The sequence below is a fragment of the Aphis gossypii genome, chromosome X, assembly GCF_020184175.1.
Source record: "Aphis gossypii isolate Hap1 chromosome X, ASM2018417v2, whole genome shotgun sequence".
Taxonomy (NCBI): Eukaryota; Metazoa; Arthropoda; class Insecta; order Hemiptera; family Aphididae; genus Aphis; species Aphis gossypii.
The window spans coordinates 16129098-16144869 of record NC_065533.1 but is presented as its reverse complement, the minus strand read 5'-3'; the positions used below and the strand labels follow the sequence as shown (position 1 = coordinate 16144869).

General features: G+C 29.6%; 1 protein-coding gene and 1 pseudogene across 1 annotated transcript; both read right to left on the bottom strand.

Moving 5' to 3' along the window:
• LOC126552392 (piggyBac transposable element-derived protein 3-like) lies at positions 1 to 5868 on the bottom strand. The gene is made up of 3 exons (XM_050207092.1): positions 5768 to 5868; positions 451 to 2180; positions 1 to 59 (listed from the first exon to the last, which is right to left on the bottom strand). The coding sequence occupies exons 1-3, from the start codon at positions 5866 to 5868 to the stop codon at positions 1 to 3; spliced, it is 1890 nt and encodes a 629-aa protein (XP_050063049.1).
• Positions 5869 to 11085: 5217 nt separating this feature from the next.
• Positions 11086 to 11622, bottom strand: LOC126552391 (uncharacterized; annotated as a pseudogene).
• Positions 11623 to 15772: the final 4150 nt, after the last annotated feature.

The following is a 15772-nucleotide window of genomic DNA, read 5'->3' as shown; positions in this document are numbered from 1 at the left end:
TTATGCTTTATGTATCACAAAGTTTTTGGAATACTTAACTACAATAATGTGGTTAGCAGCTATAAATAAAGAACATAATATTAAATGTTTATTAATAATTTATTATGATTATAACAAAATTGAACAAATATGAAATATTAATAACAAGAGACCTCCTTTGGTAAAAAATTATAATTATAAATTGTAAATAAAATAAATAGTATCTTCAGTATTTTGAATTGATAACATAAATTTAAATTTTCTTTACTTAAAATTAATTAATAATAAAATACATAGAAATTATAAGAACTTTCTTCAGTCTTTTTGATTACATTCTTAATGAGAACCTCCTTTGGTTAAAATTAAATAATAAAAAGTAATAATAATATATTAAAATAAATCATTGAGTATGAAATAACAAAAAACAGTTTCGTTTGTCATTTATACATAAATTAATTTGACATTTCGAACATGAGATCATAGTTTTTTGTGAACAAGTAGGATATTTGCAGCGATTTCTATTTTCATGAATGGGATAATGATCCATACCATCCAAACGTACATCTTCAGCAGGAAGTTCTGAACATGGCCCTCTTTTTTTTTTTGTTTCTATGAGCCCTTGTGTTCTGTTTTCTTCAGCAGTTGGACGGCCTTTTCTCTTTGGAGTAGTTCTTTTCACCTCACAAAGAACTTCAGAAATTAAAATTTTAAAATCCACTAAGGGTAGGTAAGATTCATTATTGTTATTAACCCGTCTGTATAATAACCAAGCATTGACAACACATAGATCTATTATATGGTAAAATATCTTCATATAATATTTCTTAGATCTTAATGGAATTCTATAATATCCTAACATTGAATCAATAAGATCAACACCTCCCATGTATGAATTATAAATACCCACTGAATTGGGACAAGAGATAACCTTGTGAATGTTTTCTGATTTAAAAAACCGTTTTTTTTCCATAACCGGTTGACTCCCAGCATATGTTGAAACCATATTCACAACTTTATTATCCAACCAACTCACAGCAGTAATTTTAATTTCATCAACATTAGTTACCATCTCACAAAAAGTTCCACGTCCTTTTTTTCTTAGTTCTTTTTCTTTTGGCATTTTCAAACCTGTTAGTCTATTTAATCTTGCAGTACCTAAAGGTAAAATACCCTCCTTATGCAAATATACTAATAAAGGTATAGAAGTGAACCAATTATCAAAAAAAATTTTATAATTACAATGCTTTGGTATGAAGTAACTCATTCTAATAACTACATTACTACTAGCAGATAAATTTGGGCATGATTCAGGTACCACATTACTTTGAGCCCCAGCAAAAATATCAAAGTCATAACAGAAACCTGATTTACCACTCAAAACAAAAACTTTGTACCCCCATTTATGAGGCTTTTTTGGATTATATTGTTTGAGTGATGTTCTACTCTTGGTAGGGATTATTTGTTCATCTACTGCTAAATGTTCTTCCTTGGGTATGCTTCTTATAATATTTTGAACTTGAGAACATAAAGGCCTGACTTTGAATAATTTATCATAATTATAATCACCTCTTGCTGGTAATTGACTATTATCATTGAAATGAATAAAACGTTTAATTTCTTCAAATCTATTTACAGACATTACATTATATATTGAAGGAATGCCCAAATTTCCCCAATAGTGACGTACAGTTGGAAGTTTAACAACTGACATTTTTAAGCATAAACCAATAAATTGTTCTATTTCTTTTGCACAGATCATTGGTAATTTATTAGGACTAATTTGAGATGCATATAGATTAGTTTGATCAGTAATGTATTTTATAAGTGTTGGTGGAAATAAAAAACTAAAAAACTGATATGGATCTGTAAGGCACATAATATTTTCTGGCAGATTAATATCACCAGTAAACATTGTTGATTCTGGAGGTGTTATAAGATGTTCCTCTACCCAAACTGGTTTTGTTTCTTTTTTTTTTAATGATCTTTTGGACATTAACCTATCATACCTTATGGAAAGAGGTATATCATCTTCATCTTCAGTGTTAATTTCTTCATCAGATGCAGGAATGACTAAATAATTTTCATTAGGATCAATAGAATCTTCATCAGTGTCAGAAACCAAACATCCGTCTTGTTGAGATATAGGTGTATATAAATCTTCATCATCAGACCATTCAGAGTCTGAACTGCTATCAGGTATACTTTGCACACGTGAATAAAAAGAAGTCGAATTAATTTTCACCTATAATGGAAAATTAACTGTATGAATATTTCGAATACTAGATACAACATAATTTATAAAGCACACAAAAGTGAAATCATAAGTGCATGATGTCCCAAATTTGGCACAAATACAAATTTGATTGTATCCAAACAAATATTTGATGTATAAAAATGTACTTACCATGGTTGGATAGAGCGTAAAATTTTGAATGAGATCATATTTTTTTGAACGAAATTCGTACGTTTAAAAATGACTTATCATTGTTTGAAATCAACAACACAACTGATAACATGATAATGATTATATCCATGATATTATTCGTAATAGCCAGCACAATTTTAATCCTAGAGGGCAGCACCTTACATAGTTTTTATATGCCTTTTCGTGCCGAATCTGGCCATGCATGCAGTTTTGGAATATTTCAATTATTTTAGACACAAATAATACAAAACCAGTATGTGCCACATATGGTACAATATGCAGTAAGGGGTTAAATTATTATACATACAACTATTAATTGTGAGTTTTGTTATTTCTTGAGTTACTGTTTCTGCGCATTTTTTTTTTATCATTTAATTGTAGTCCATTTGATTTTAAATGTAATTTCAAGATTATTATTATCTTCAATAGTCATTTTAAAATAAATTTCACGCGTGTTTGGAGAGTCCTCTGGTGGACTTTCAATTTCAGGCGAATCCTCTGTTTCATTATTTTTTTTCGAATTTATATAAATATGTATATTTATATGAATAGTAGTACATATTTTGTACGCAAAATAAAATGAGAACATAAATTGAAATGCTGGTGGTTTAAACCACTTTTTAATAAAAGTAATAAGTTTGTTAATAAACTCAATTTTTCTGCCACTTGCACCCGACTTCAACCAACAAATTTGTTGATTATATGCCTGATTATAAAAATAGAAACTGGTATTAGTTGAGTAACTCGAAATAACTGGATGAATTTTAAATAAATTGACTAAAGTTATACGATACCTTGTCAATGGTAAATCCAACTACATGACGTGTATCTAATGTAAACTCTTTACCTATAATAATAGATAAAAATTATAAAATATTAATACTATGTTATGAATGGTATTTCTGAATACCATCATTTAGTAATTAAAACATTAAACTAGAGATAAAGAAGGACCATAGTCACAAATAAAACTCCTTGGAATTTTGTATCGATACATAAATCACTTCATGCTTATAGCGTTAAAGAAAAGTAGGTTATAACGCTCAGGTTCAAATTGCTCATGCATAACTTGTGAAACAACTTCATGCGACTGAATCGAGGAAGGTTAGGCACTATTATAACTCGGATATTATATAGAATTGACATTTTTAACGGGCAACGAAGTGCACGGAGCCAGCTAATGTATATATATATAATAATGTATAAAATATTTATTTAATTATAAAACTACAATTTTCATATTAAAAATGCTCAAATATGCACTTATAATTAAAAAATGGTCAAACATGCAAAATATGCAACTATAAATTTTAAATATGAACTCGTATTACCAAGAAACAAATTTCTATATTACTTAGCTATGTTTTGAATGATTATTGAAAAATATGCAAACTCCTAGAAGTCCCTAGCCATAGATAACTTACTTTAGAAGTTATTACAACTTATGAGTATTTATTTTAAATTTGCGCGATTAACTTCCTCCTGATCGTTGGAGGGCTCTCGAGGTCATAATTCGAGAACGATCAAGTATACCGTTGGTAAAATATTTGTTAATTATTTAATTATTAAATTATAATAATTTACTAATTAAAATGTGATACCTATATCAAATTGTAACTGTATAAATATGAATGCTCATGCACCTTACCTTATTCGTAGCTGTTTAAACACGCAGTTGACGTAATAGGACGGAAAGAATTATTTTAAATACTCAAATAGAAATAACGGGACATAGATTAATTTCGTTTTTAAAAAAGAAATGGCACAGTTGTCGCTCGCAGGATCTTGTGAGTGTGTCTTGACTAGTTGTAGGTGCTCCTGCACTTGTCTAGTCGAATGGTGCTCGTGCACTTAGCTGGTAGAATGGTGCTCATGCACTGATGAGAGGAGACGACTTGGTCAAGCCCATTTGCAGAATATTACATTCTACTAACCTTCTAGCTCTTGATAAACGATAATTAAAAATTATTTTTTCATTTGTTAAATTTTTTTTTTGGAAAAGGTCTCATTAAATTGGTTTGTAAAGGATATGCTTTGTCTCCAACAAATACAAATGGATACTCATCGTTAATTTGAGGGCCAATTTTTTTTGACTGCGGAATATTTAATTTATTGTTTTTTAATAATTTTCTGAAATTGGGCTCTTTAAAACGGTAGAGTACGATTGCGCGTGAAATTGGATGCGACGTTGCCAACTTATTATTTAAATTAAAATTATTATTATTATTAAAATAATTGTCACGTAGCACAAATAATATAATATATATTTAATATAAATAGTAATAGGAAAAAGGAAAAAAGAACAGCGAAAGAAAGACAAAACAACAAATGTATGTGACGACGGAAACGAGCTTCTATAATAATAAGAATAATAATAATAATAATCGTACGCGCACTATGCGTCCGAATAACACGTATAAATATAATGTATATCTCGGAGGTACGAATAAACAGAATAGGCAGAGTATATATATATATATGATAATATATATAGATAATAGTTAACACTAATAAAAAGAAGAACAACTCAAATATATAAATCAGTCGCGGAAAACGCATAAAAGCACGGACTTTAAATAGAACGGCGGCGGGCGGGGATCGATCGTAACGACGGTTAACGATAGACAAAAACGCCGCCGAAGCTCTCGGTGGTTGTCACCCACGCCGCGGGAGTTCGGGGCTCATCGCCGACTCAGAAACTGGTTCGATTAATCGCTCGGGTGTCCCGATTGATTATCGAACGAGTGGTGATACCTAGGCAAGGGGGTCTAGCGGGTGAGATCGCGGTATTCGTGCGACACGACCGTGTCAGAATTATAAAAAAATTTGTTATTTATCGTATATATCGTATATGTTGTTATTGTATTTATTTCTAATAACATTATAAACGTGCGTTATACGACAATTAATCAGTCAAAAATATTACATAAAGTAAAAAAAAATTCAATAAAAAAATCGCTGAAATAAAATAATATAAAACTAGCCGACCCGTCACAGCTTCGCCCATGATTGGTTGTTTATATTGCCTTCGGACCATGATTTTTTATTCAAATATTATTGTTTAATGTGATCGGCAAGTAAATATAAAAAAACGGTTAATGAAAACGGATTGAAATTTTTCTAGCGTTATATAAATGATAAAAATACAGATAAAAAAGAAATAATTTATGGTTGATAAAGAATTTGATTGAAGTTGATGAAGAACAAAAAGAAGAATTAAAATAATAATTTTATAAGACTTCTGAGTTTATGATGTTTTTTGTTATATTTCCTGTTGAAATTAAAATCATAAGATGATTCGGGTCCCCAGTTCGAGAAAATGACACGTATAATTACTCTGTACGAAGATCTACCCCAACGTACTTGAATGTTTGACCTTGTGCTTTGTTTATGGTAATGGCAAAAGAAACTTTAACCGGGAATTGAAGCCGTTTGAAAGAAAACGGCAAGTCAGAGGGAATCATGGAAATTCTTGGAATAAATGCAATTTCTCCTTTCGCTGGCCCTGTAAGAATTACGGCTAATTGGAGCACCAATTTTTAATTTTAGCTTATGAGGAGGAAATCCCGAAGGAGAAAGAGAATTGAGAAATTCTTGTGGATAATGAATAGCATCATCTGTTGATGTAACTGTATCAATTGATAGATATTCACGTGAGTGTCCATTGAATTTTAGAAGGACAATATCATTAATTCCTCCCGCTGTTACATTTCTCGGAGAGATAATAGCTCTTTCACATAACCACTGATAAGATTTATTGGACAGATTAAAAATGTCATGATAAACTGTAGAAATCAACTTCCACGTTATTGACTACCCGTCCAATCGTGTGATTGACAGAAATGTAACCATTTTCATTTCCTAAAGTTCCATTTCCAATTTTCAACAACTGTGCTGGAAAAAGATCGTCCCCTCCGCATAATAAACTCTTATGTTTGTTCGCAAATAAAGTTTTTCAACATAGTTCCATATAGGGGAAGATTTTAAGCAAGCATTAACGACATCAGCTCGAGTACCTTTAAGGCGCATTCACAGTTACGTCGTGTCGTGTCGTGCGATGTGAAGAAGTGGACATGGTAACTATGGTTACAAATGTTACAATGTTACCACCATATTGCTTACCTTGGTATCTGGTTTCCCATAGAGCCGGTCTTTTTAAAAAATAAATAAATAGACTGCGTACTAGTAAATAATATAATTCATGACTGTCATTATTACTGATTAAAATTGTAAGTGACGATGACTACTGTTTTAACCTGTGCTAATTAGTAAAATTTTCAATACGAAAGGTCACGTAATTGTGTATAATATTATTTAGTTGTTTTATATTATAAGACGGTCCTTTTCAGGACCATCATATATTAATTTATATTACAAAAATCATTTTCAAAACGTTTTTAAAATTACTTAAAAGTGATTGAAAATGAAACGTCAAAATGAAATATATAACCATGAAATGGCATTATATAGAAGAAAAGTTGTGTTGCTGTATGTGTGGCACAGATGCCAAATACAAAAAACGTAAGTTTAATGAGAGTGCATCTTTCAAGTTTTCAGCATCAATGAAATTTGACTTAAAGAAAACCAAAAAATGCTCTAAAAATAAAAAAAAGCTGGCAAGTGGCTACCGCTCTGCTGTACATTAGGTGCCGTGTGGATCACTATTATGTATTATAGGAGGGTTAAATTTGAATCCAATGATAATTATCATTGTATACGAAAAACAATTCTGAACGAAGATGATTTGTTAGCCTAGGATATAATTTTCAGTTGTTGGTGAAAAAGGTGATTTATGTTTTAATGACCTGAATACATCAAAATTTAAGTTTTTTTATAATTATTATTAGCTAAACTTATGGAAAATTTTGTATTACATTTTCAACTCTTAGCTACTTAAAAAAATTGTGCCTATGCATTCTTATAATTTTTTAATCACTATAGGAAGAACTTATGAGGAACTTTGTATTAATTTTTCAAGTATTTTGATAGGGCCAAAAAAATTTTATCGACACTTCAAAAATATTTTTTCAGAAAAGTTGAAAATTTCAGTTGCGTATAAATAGCTCAAAATATTTTAAAAATTAAATCACCTAAAAAAAACGCGAATCCTAGTAACTGGTAAAATTTTCAAGTATCTACGACTTATACTTTTTGAATAATAACAAATATTTAAAATCGTTTGGGATAAATCTTTGTCGTTACGCTATTTCGTAAAAATTTAAAATTCAAACGCACATACAATTTTTCCTATAATGATGTTATGAGTTTTCTCTATAGCTACTTGAAGGAAAACTTAGTGTTATAATTTTAATCCTTAGTTATGAACACAAAATTTTTTATGATTTTTCAACTTCAAAATTACTTGCAAATTTTCGCGTTTTCGACAGATTTCTTAAAAATTTGAACTATAAACGCTTATAAAAAAAAATTGTGACTAACGATTTTTAATTTTTTTTAGCTACAATAAAAACAACTCATAAGGAACCTTGTATTACATTTTAAACACTTTAAAAAAAATTTCTGAAAAAAATCGAAAATTTCAGTGGTCTATAAATATAGCTTAAAAAAGTCAAAATATTTTGAAAATTTAACCGTGTATAGATAATGCTAATGTTGAAATTTAATGAAAATATAAATATTATCAAATATTCGTTTTTGAGTTGCAACCATATAAAAAAATCGATTTTGTCGAAAACTGTTTTTGCGTAAAATTTCTTTTTTTCATTAGTTTTTTTTTGTTTTTCCAGCGCTTTTCAATAATTCTTTAGAAATTTTCACTTTTAACCCCATAGAGTACCAACTAAGTTCACTAAAAGAAAAGAAAAGATACTGTTAAAGAAATTCTAAGCATTTTACTGCCCTGAAGTTTGATGATAAATGAAAAAAAAACAACACGCATCATTATAAAACCAATACATTCATCGCTCCACTCAATCTATACGTTAAAGTTATCGAGATTTTGATGTTTGTCAAAACATTAAATGCATACAACAATAATTAATTTAACATACATTTTTTAGTGGCAGAGTGTAAAAGTAAGTGGGCTTGTCTTCGTAATAGTTTTGCAAGAGCATTACTCGAAGAAAAATCAAAAAAGTCTGGTTCTGCTGCTTTAAGAAAAAAAAGTGGTATTTATTCGAGGAAATGTCGTTTTTGTTAAGTTTTATGATGCAGCACTAGCAAATATTAAGTAATCTGGTGGCATCAGATGATGATAGCAAGGCAACTGATACTGAGAAAAATACAAAAAATGCAGATTTCAATAAAAGCAGTAATGAAATTGAAAATGAAGCTACAAATACTACGTCTTATTTAATTGACAGGCAAGAACTGGTATCTTCTGAACCTGTATTTAAAAAATAAAAAAAAACTCAAACTAAAAATTCGGCTGCAGAATAAGTTGCAGAGCCTATGATTGAATTTTTACATTCAAAAACAAATAAGTCAGCTGTTGAAGATGTTGATTTATTATTTTTTTAAAGTCTTTCCTGGTTTTAAAAAATTAAATGGAAAAAACCAGCGCCAGTTTAAACAGTTTGTGTTGACAACTTTAAACTCGTACATCGACAGTCAAGAAGCGCAAGAATCAGCAGCTAATGATAAAGTATCATAATATGGTAGTACTACATCACATGTATACCAGTACAGGAATTTCAAACGTACAACTATACTTTCAGCCCACCCGGATATTCATCATCAAATAGCTCAACATACTGACTATACCTACTTATTAACGATTTTGAATACTTATTAAATTATTAATACTTATTATGTACATTTGTTTCACATTTACTTCAGTTTAAAGTTTGATTAATAAATATTTCTAGTATATAATTATAGTACCTATTATTATTTGAACTTACCTCAATGTTACTAATAATTTTTCAGCAGGTTCTATACTTTTACGAAAATTTGTGTCCTGTGATCTTATAGCCTCACCAATTTCATTTAACATAAAGTCAAAAATAGTTGAACTCATATGAGTGAAATTTTTAAATTTTAACTCATCTTTACGCAATTCAGCAAAAAATTCAAAAGTGTACTATTTTCTGTACGTTTTTTATTTATTTCGTGTACCCAAATTTTACGTTTACGTTTATTTTCATTAATTTCACTATTTAACAAAAATTGCCACAAAAGAGGTACAACATCATCTTCATCAGAACTCAACTTGACGACTGGTGTATAAAAACAAAAATGAGTCCGAAATTATTTCGTTTTGTTTGGTTTTGTTTTGTCAGTGTGAATGAAATTTGTTTGGAGCTGTTTGAAACAATATGTTTCGACCAGCTCGGAACAGTTTTGCTCTTTCAGTATGCGCCCGGCCCTAACAGTTTGACATTGCAAATGCGTCTTAATAAGAACATACCTATATACCTAACGTACCTATATACGTTAGCTATGGTTTTAGGTAACTGATAATTTATTATTCTTTTTAATTAAAATATTTTATTGGCTACAACCATTGATTATAAATATTATACAATACATAATCAATGCTACAATTGAAGTTATTACACTAGAAATTTGCAGAATTTAAATACATTTTTTGGCATAACTAAAATAAGTAGAAACACACTCAGATACTAACTTTCGTGTTCTGCTATACTTTTGAGTACGAGGTGTGGCAATTAAATAACGAGAATTTCAAATGTTAAAACATTTATTTAATATTTACAACAATTTATGCACCCATGCCTTCACAGTACTCTCCTCCGAGTCTAATACACTTGGTCCAGCGTTCTTCCCATTTCTGGAAGCACTCCTGGAAGTCTCCAGAAGTTAGGTTCTTCAACACTGACGTTACGGTACGTTTAATGTCCTCCAAGTCCTTATAGCGATGTCCTTTCATTGGTTACTTCAACTTTGGAAATAGCCAGAAGTCCAGTGGAGCCAGATCAGGGCTATACGGGGGGTGGGGGAGCGTCGTTATGTTCCTACTGGTCAAAAACTGTTGAACTTTTGATGTGTGAGCAGACGCATTGTCATGGTGAAGGACCCAACCATTTTTGCCTAATTCCGGCCTCACACGAGACACTCTGACACAATCGCTTAAGAACTTCGATGTAAAATACCGAAGTCACCGTTTGTACTTGAGGAATAAATTCTCGGTGCACAATACCCGTTTTATCGAAGAAACAGATGAGCATGGTCTTGATTTGGCTTCAAGGCATCCGGGCTTTCGTGGGACGCTCTCCCCCCTCTTCAACCCACTGTTTGCTCAATATTGAACACATGTTGCAATTTACGAAAAATTTCGGCCGGTTTTTCGCCAGATTTCACTAAAAACTTAATGACAATTCGCTGCTCGTTTTTCACGTCACACATTTTTACGTCACGACCCTTCACTACTAACTTTGAAAAATCGCAGAGCACAAAATATTACACCGATCACTATCAAACTTGACTAAGTTGTGTATAAGCTCGCGAACTTAACGTCAACAAATTTTCAAGATGTCAGTGTTACCACTATAGGAACTAAAAATAAATTCTCGTTACTTAATTGCCACACCTCGTATGTGATACCCATCTTCGCCATTAATAAAGTAACAATATTATTATAAAACAAATATTTATATAAGTACCTACTATTTTTTTTATGGATAAATATAAACAGATGTTTCCAAGATGATAAAAAATGATATTAAATATTTTATTATTTTATTATTTTTAAAAACTTCTTACTTATTGTAGATATTTTGGGAATCAACATCATCATACTGTTTATCCAAACTTGAACAATACAAATAAATTGGTCAAACGGATCAGATTCACTAATTAAATATTTAAAATACCACTTAAATTAAATTTAAAAAATAGTAACCTTCATAAAAATAATAATAAATATGAATATTTACATTGCTTTTTCAGTACCATAATCTTGCTCATCACTGCTATTTGAATCTACAGAAACAGTAATGAAATCTATATTACTATCTTCTTCTGCAGGTATATTCTCTGGAACCATATCCTCTATATCTCTATAGTGTATTTGGACCTATAATGTTATCACTCAAAAATAAAGCTATAGTAATACTTTCATTAACAGGGTCGTAACCGTGAATAGCAGTATGCCCTAAAATATCTAACAGTTGTTCGCCAGCTTGGTCAATGCACTCTTCATCCTGTTTTTCACCTCCGCCAGTCTTATTATAATGGGATTTTGAAGGGACTTTTTGTTTTGCAGCCGATTTTAAGTATTGGAAACACTTAACATAAAAAAATTATCATTATAAGCTTAATAAATTTCATTGAAACAGGGATGCCTATTATGGGGTTACCGTATTATCATACCGACTAAATTTCGAAATAATATACTAAGTGAACTTCATTGATGTCACATGGGTTCTTCCAGTATGAAAAGTTTAGCAAGATCATACTTTTGGTGGCCAGGAATGGATAAAGAAATTGAAAATATTACGCAAAATGGCGACAATTGTCTTAATGTCAGGCAGAATCCACCCAAATCTATTATATCACTGTGGAAATGGCCAGAAAAACCGTGGACTAGACAGGTAAGTTACCCTGGCCCCGCCACTTACGATTTATAAATGGAAACTAATGTCAAATTATGTAATATCATTTGTAATCATTTGTAACCACCAAAAAAAAAAATTGTTCATCGATCCTTTTGACTAAATGGTGCATGTCAATTATTTTCAATTTTCATAATAAGTAAACTTGGAGATATTAGCAAGACAATAACAATTAATGGAGATGTGTACAATTTAAGAGGGGTAATTGCTTTTGACGGATCGGCAAGAGAATTAAGACAATCATATGGCCATTACATAGCGTATGGTTTGAGATCAAATGATCAATGGCAATGCTATGACGATTTAAAGGATCAAGTATCAACAAAATCAAAAAGTTTTAAAGTTAATGCTGAAATTCTATTTTATACAAAATAATACCAATATTGTTAATTTTACGTATTTTTCATTTGAAATAAAACAAAGTACCTGCACAACGTAAATGATCCTCTTCTCTATGACCATATCGATTTTCTTTAATGCATGATAAAAACTATATTATATCCATCATAACTTAAGAAAACATTAAGAATAGCTACCAAATAATGTAATTATCGCTATGTATTAAATAAACGTTCAATTAATAACATATAATATGTGTTGCAATCAGAGCCCAACTTAGGGGGGGCTAGGGGGGCTGCAGCCCCGGGCCCCGATATTATTTGGGGCCCCGGGCCCCTGTTAATATTTAATTATTAAAGTGGCATTTTGAAATAATTGTATGATATTACTGGTTAGTGGTTACGTAGTTTCGTTAGTCGCGTATCGTAATGGAATTTATGATTATTCTCTAATCGATAAAATAAGCTATTAAGTTTTAAGATAAAGTTGGTCAAAAGCACTTTATATTGTTATGATTACAATTTATCTTAACATAGGTACATTTTGATGGTCAGTTTCGCATTATTAGTACAATCGGTACACGGTACACTAGTAGGTATTCCGTCGACTGTCGTGATATTAAATTATTAAATTAGTTTTTAGTCGAGTTCGTGAGTTTAGTTTGTTACTAGTGTATGCCAAAAACTATTGCAATTTAAAAATGTCTGATAAAAAAAGGATTTATCTCAGTGGTTATGCAAAACGAAAATTAAAGGAGGCCGAAGATGCAGTAAGCAAGTTACCTAAATTAACTAATTTTTTTGAAACTATCAACAGTGCAAATAGAGTAGAAACTAATAAAAATAATAAAAATGATTTGGTTCTAAATAATAGTTATATTCATGTTGAAAACATGAATAATGATAGTAATAGTGTAATGTAATACAATAGTGACTTCAAAATCTGATAATTTAAATTTTTCTGAAAATAATATTAACAGTTGTTCTACAATAGAAAACTCAAAATCTGATACTTATAATTTTTCTGAAAATAATGTTGACAATGATTCTACAGCAGAAAATGCAGTGATTGCAATGAATTTTAATTCGAATATTCATACTATTGAACTTGATATTGAATTATATCAAGATCCGGGAATGTGGCCATTAGTGTTAAACAACAATTTTATAGAATTATGCTGCTTAAAAGGACCAGAATTTTTTCAGAATATGGATCCCAAAAAATTTCAATCATCCGAAAAAGAATTTAAAAATTTTAATCGCTCATTAAATATATCATTACATCGATGGAATTTGCTTTTGACTGGTTTACAATCGGAAGAAAAAAATAAAATAATTGTTTTGAAAACTTTAAGTAATACTAGGTGGGAGTGTCACGCGGAGTCGTGTAAAGCTATTATCTTAAATTATGACCAAATTATATGTACATTAACGGATATTTTTGAAAATGTTAACGAAAAACAAGAAAATCGTCATGCTGCTAAATCAATAAAAAATAAAATGATAAAGTTTAAAACAACTTTTATGGCAGTTATGTGGAATGAAATTTTATCGCAATTTAACAGTGTTAGTAAATACCTTCAAAAACCGGGAATAGATTTATTTACAGCTGTAAATTTATTAAAAGGATTAAAAACTTATGTTAGTTCATTAAGAGAGAAGTTTATATATTTTGAAAACAAAGCAAAGGAATTATCAACTAATATTTTGCCTTGTGGAGAAAAAATTGTTAGGAAAAAAAAATTCTCGGATGGTACAATAGAAGGAAATTCAAACTTATGCGAAATAAGAAAGTTTGAGGTTGATACTTTTTATGTTATTATTGATTGTTTAGTTACTGAACTTGATAAAAGATTAAACGCATATGATAATCTTTGTAGTATTTTTGGGTTTATTACAAAAGTCGGTTCACAATTATTATCAGAGACTTCTGCCGACATATTCATTAGCACATTTAAAGATGATATTGATACAATAAATATAAGACAAGAGATTGTGCACTTTTCTAGTTATGTAATGCAGTTAAATTTACCAATAATTTCTCCTCAAAATATTTACTTATATGTACATGAAAATAATTTAAAAGAAGTATTTTCAAATGTGTACATTTCTCTGCGACTTTATTTAACTTTGCCAGTTTCGAATTGTGAAGCAGAAAGAACAAATTCAAAATTAGAACTAAACCATTGTCTTAAATTATTTCTTTAATTATTATTTATTTTTTATTTTAATTTTTTTATTATTTACATTGACTATGTTGAAAAATGCATTGCCATTTTGACTTTGTATACAATGTATATGATGTATATAAGTAAACATTTGTTTGAATTAAAAACTGTACTAAAACTTCTTTATTTTTATATTTATATTTTTAATTGCATCGTTTTATTTATATTAATTGCCATTAAATAATTTCTTGTAGCTTTATTATGGTATAATTGATTTTTAATCCTATATAAAATAAATTGAATATAACAAATCTATATATAACATAAAGACTGCATTTATAATTTAAATTGATAATTTAGAATTTAGATAATAATTAATTTTGGGGTCCCATTAGAAAATTTGACCCGAGCCCCAAAATTCCTAAGTTGGGCTCTGGTTGCAATGTAATGAATAATAATATATGTAAACGTACCTACATAATAATGTCGTAATAACCACCAATAATATGATATAGGTAGGCGCCTACCTACATATATAGTTACAAATAATAATTTAATGATTTAAAAAATGTAAAGAAAGGTAAGACTGTTTTTGGGGTATTATTAATTATGAATTTTGCACAATATTTAATTTGACGAAGTGAAAATTATTTTTAACATTTTATTATATTTTGTAGTATACTTTATATGGAGTATATTAACATAGATATTAGCTACATAATATTATAACGTAAAAAACATATTATATATAATATAAAGGTATAAATAATTAATACATTTGTTTCAAAGAATAAAAAGTTTCAAAAAAAAATTAATAACAGGGTAAACAATTGAACATGAGTGAGTACTTATTATGAAAATTGAAAATAATTGACATGCACCATTTAGTCAAAAGGATCGATGAACAATTTTTTTTTTGGTGGTTACAAAACTTACCTGGACTAGAGTGCATTGCGATTTTCTCGGACCATTCCAAAATAAATATTTCTTTATCATTGTTGACGCAACCACAAAATGGTTAGAAGTATTTCAAGTAAATTCTATGACAGCGAATATTGTTATTCAAAAATTTTCAGAAACTATAGCACGATTTGGCATCCCAAAAACAATTACATCAGACGGCGCAAAATGTAATTATAATGTAATTATGTGTAACAATAATTAATTATTATTTTTAATAAAGCGATTAAATACTAATACTTTATTTTATATTTATTATATCATATTATATACCAATATTAGTTATTAGCACGAATTAAATATATGTATTCACCTGCAATTTAGGAAACACTGAATTTCTCGGCCGGATTATTTTGGGATAAATCG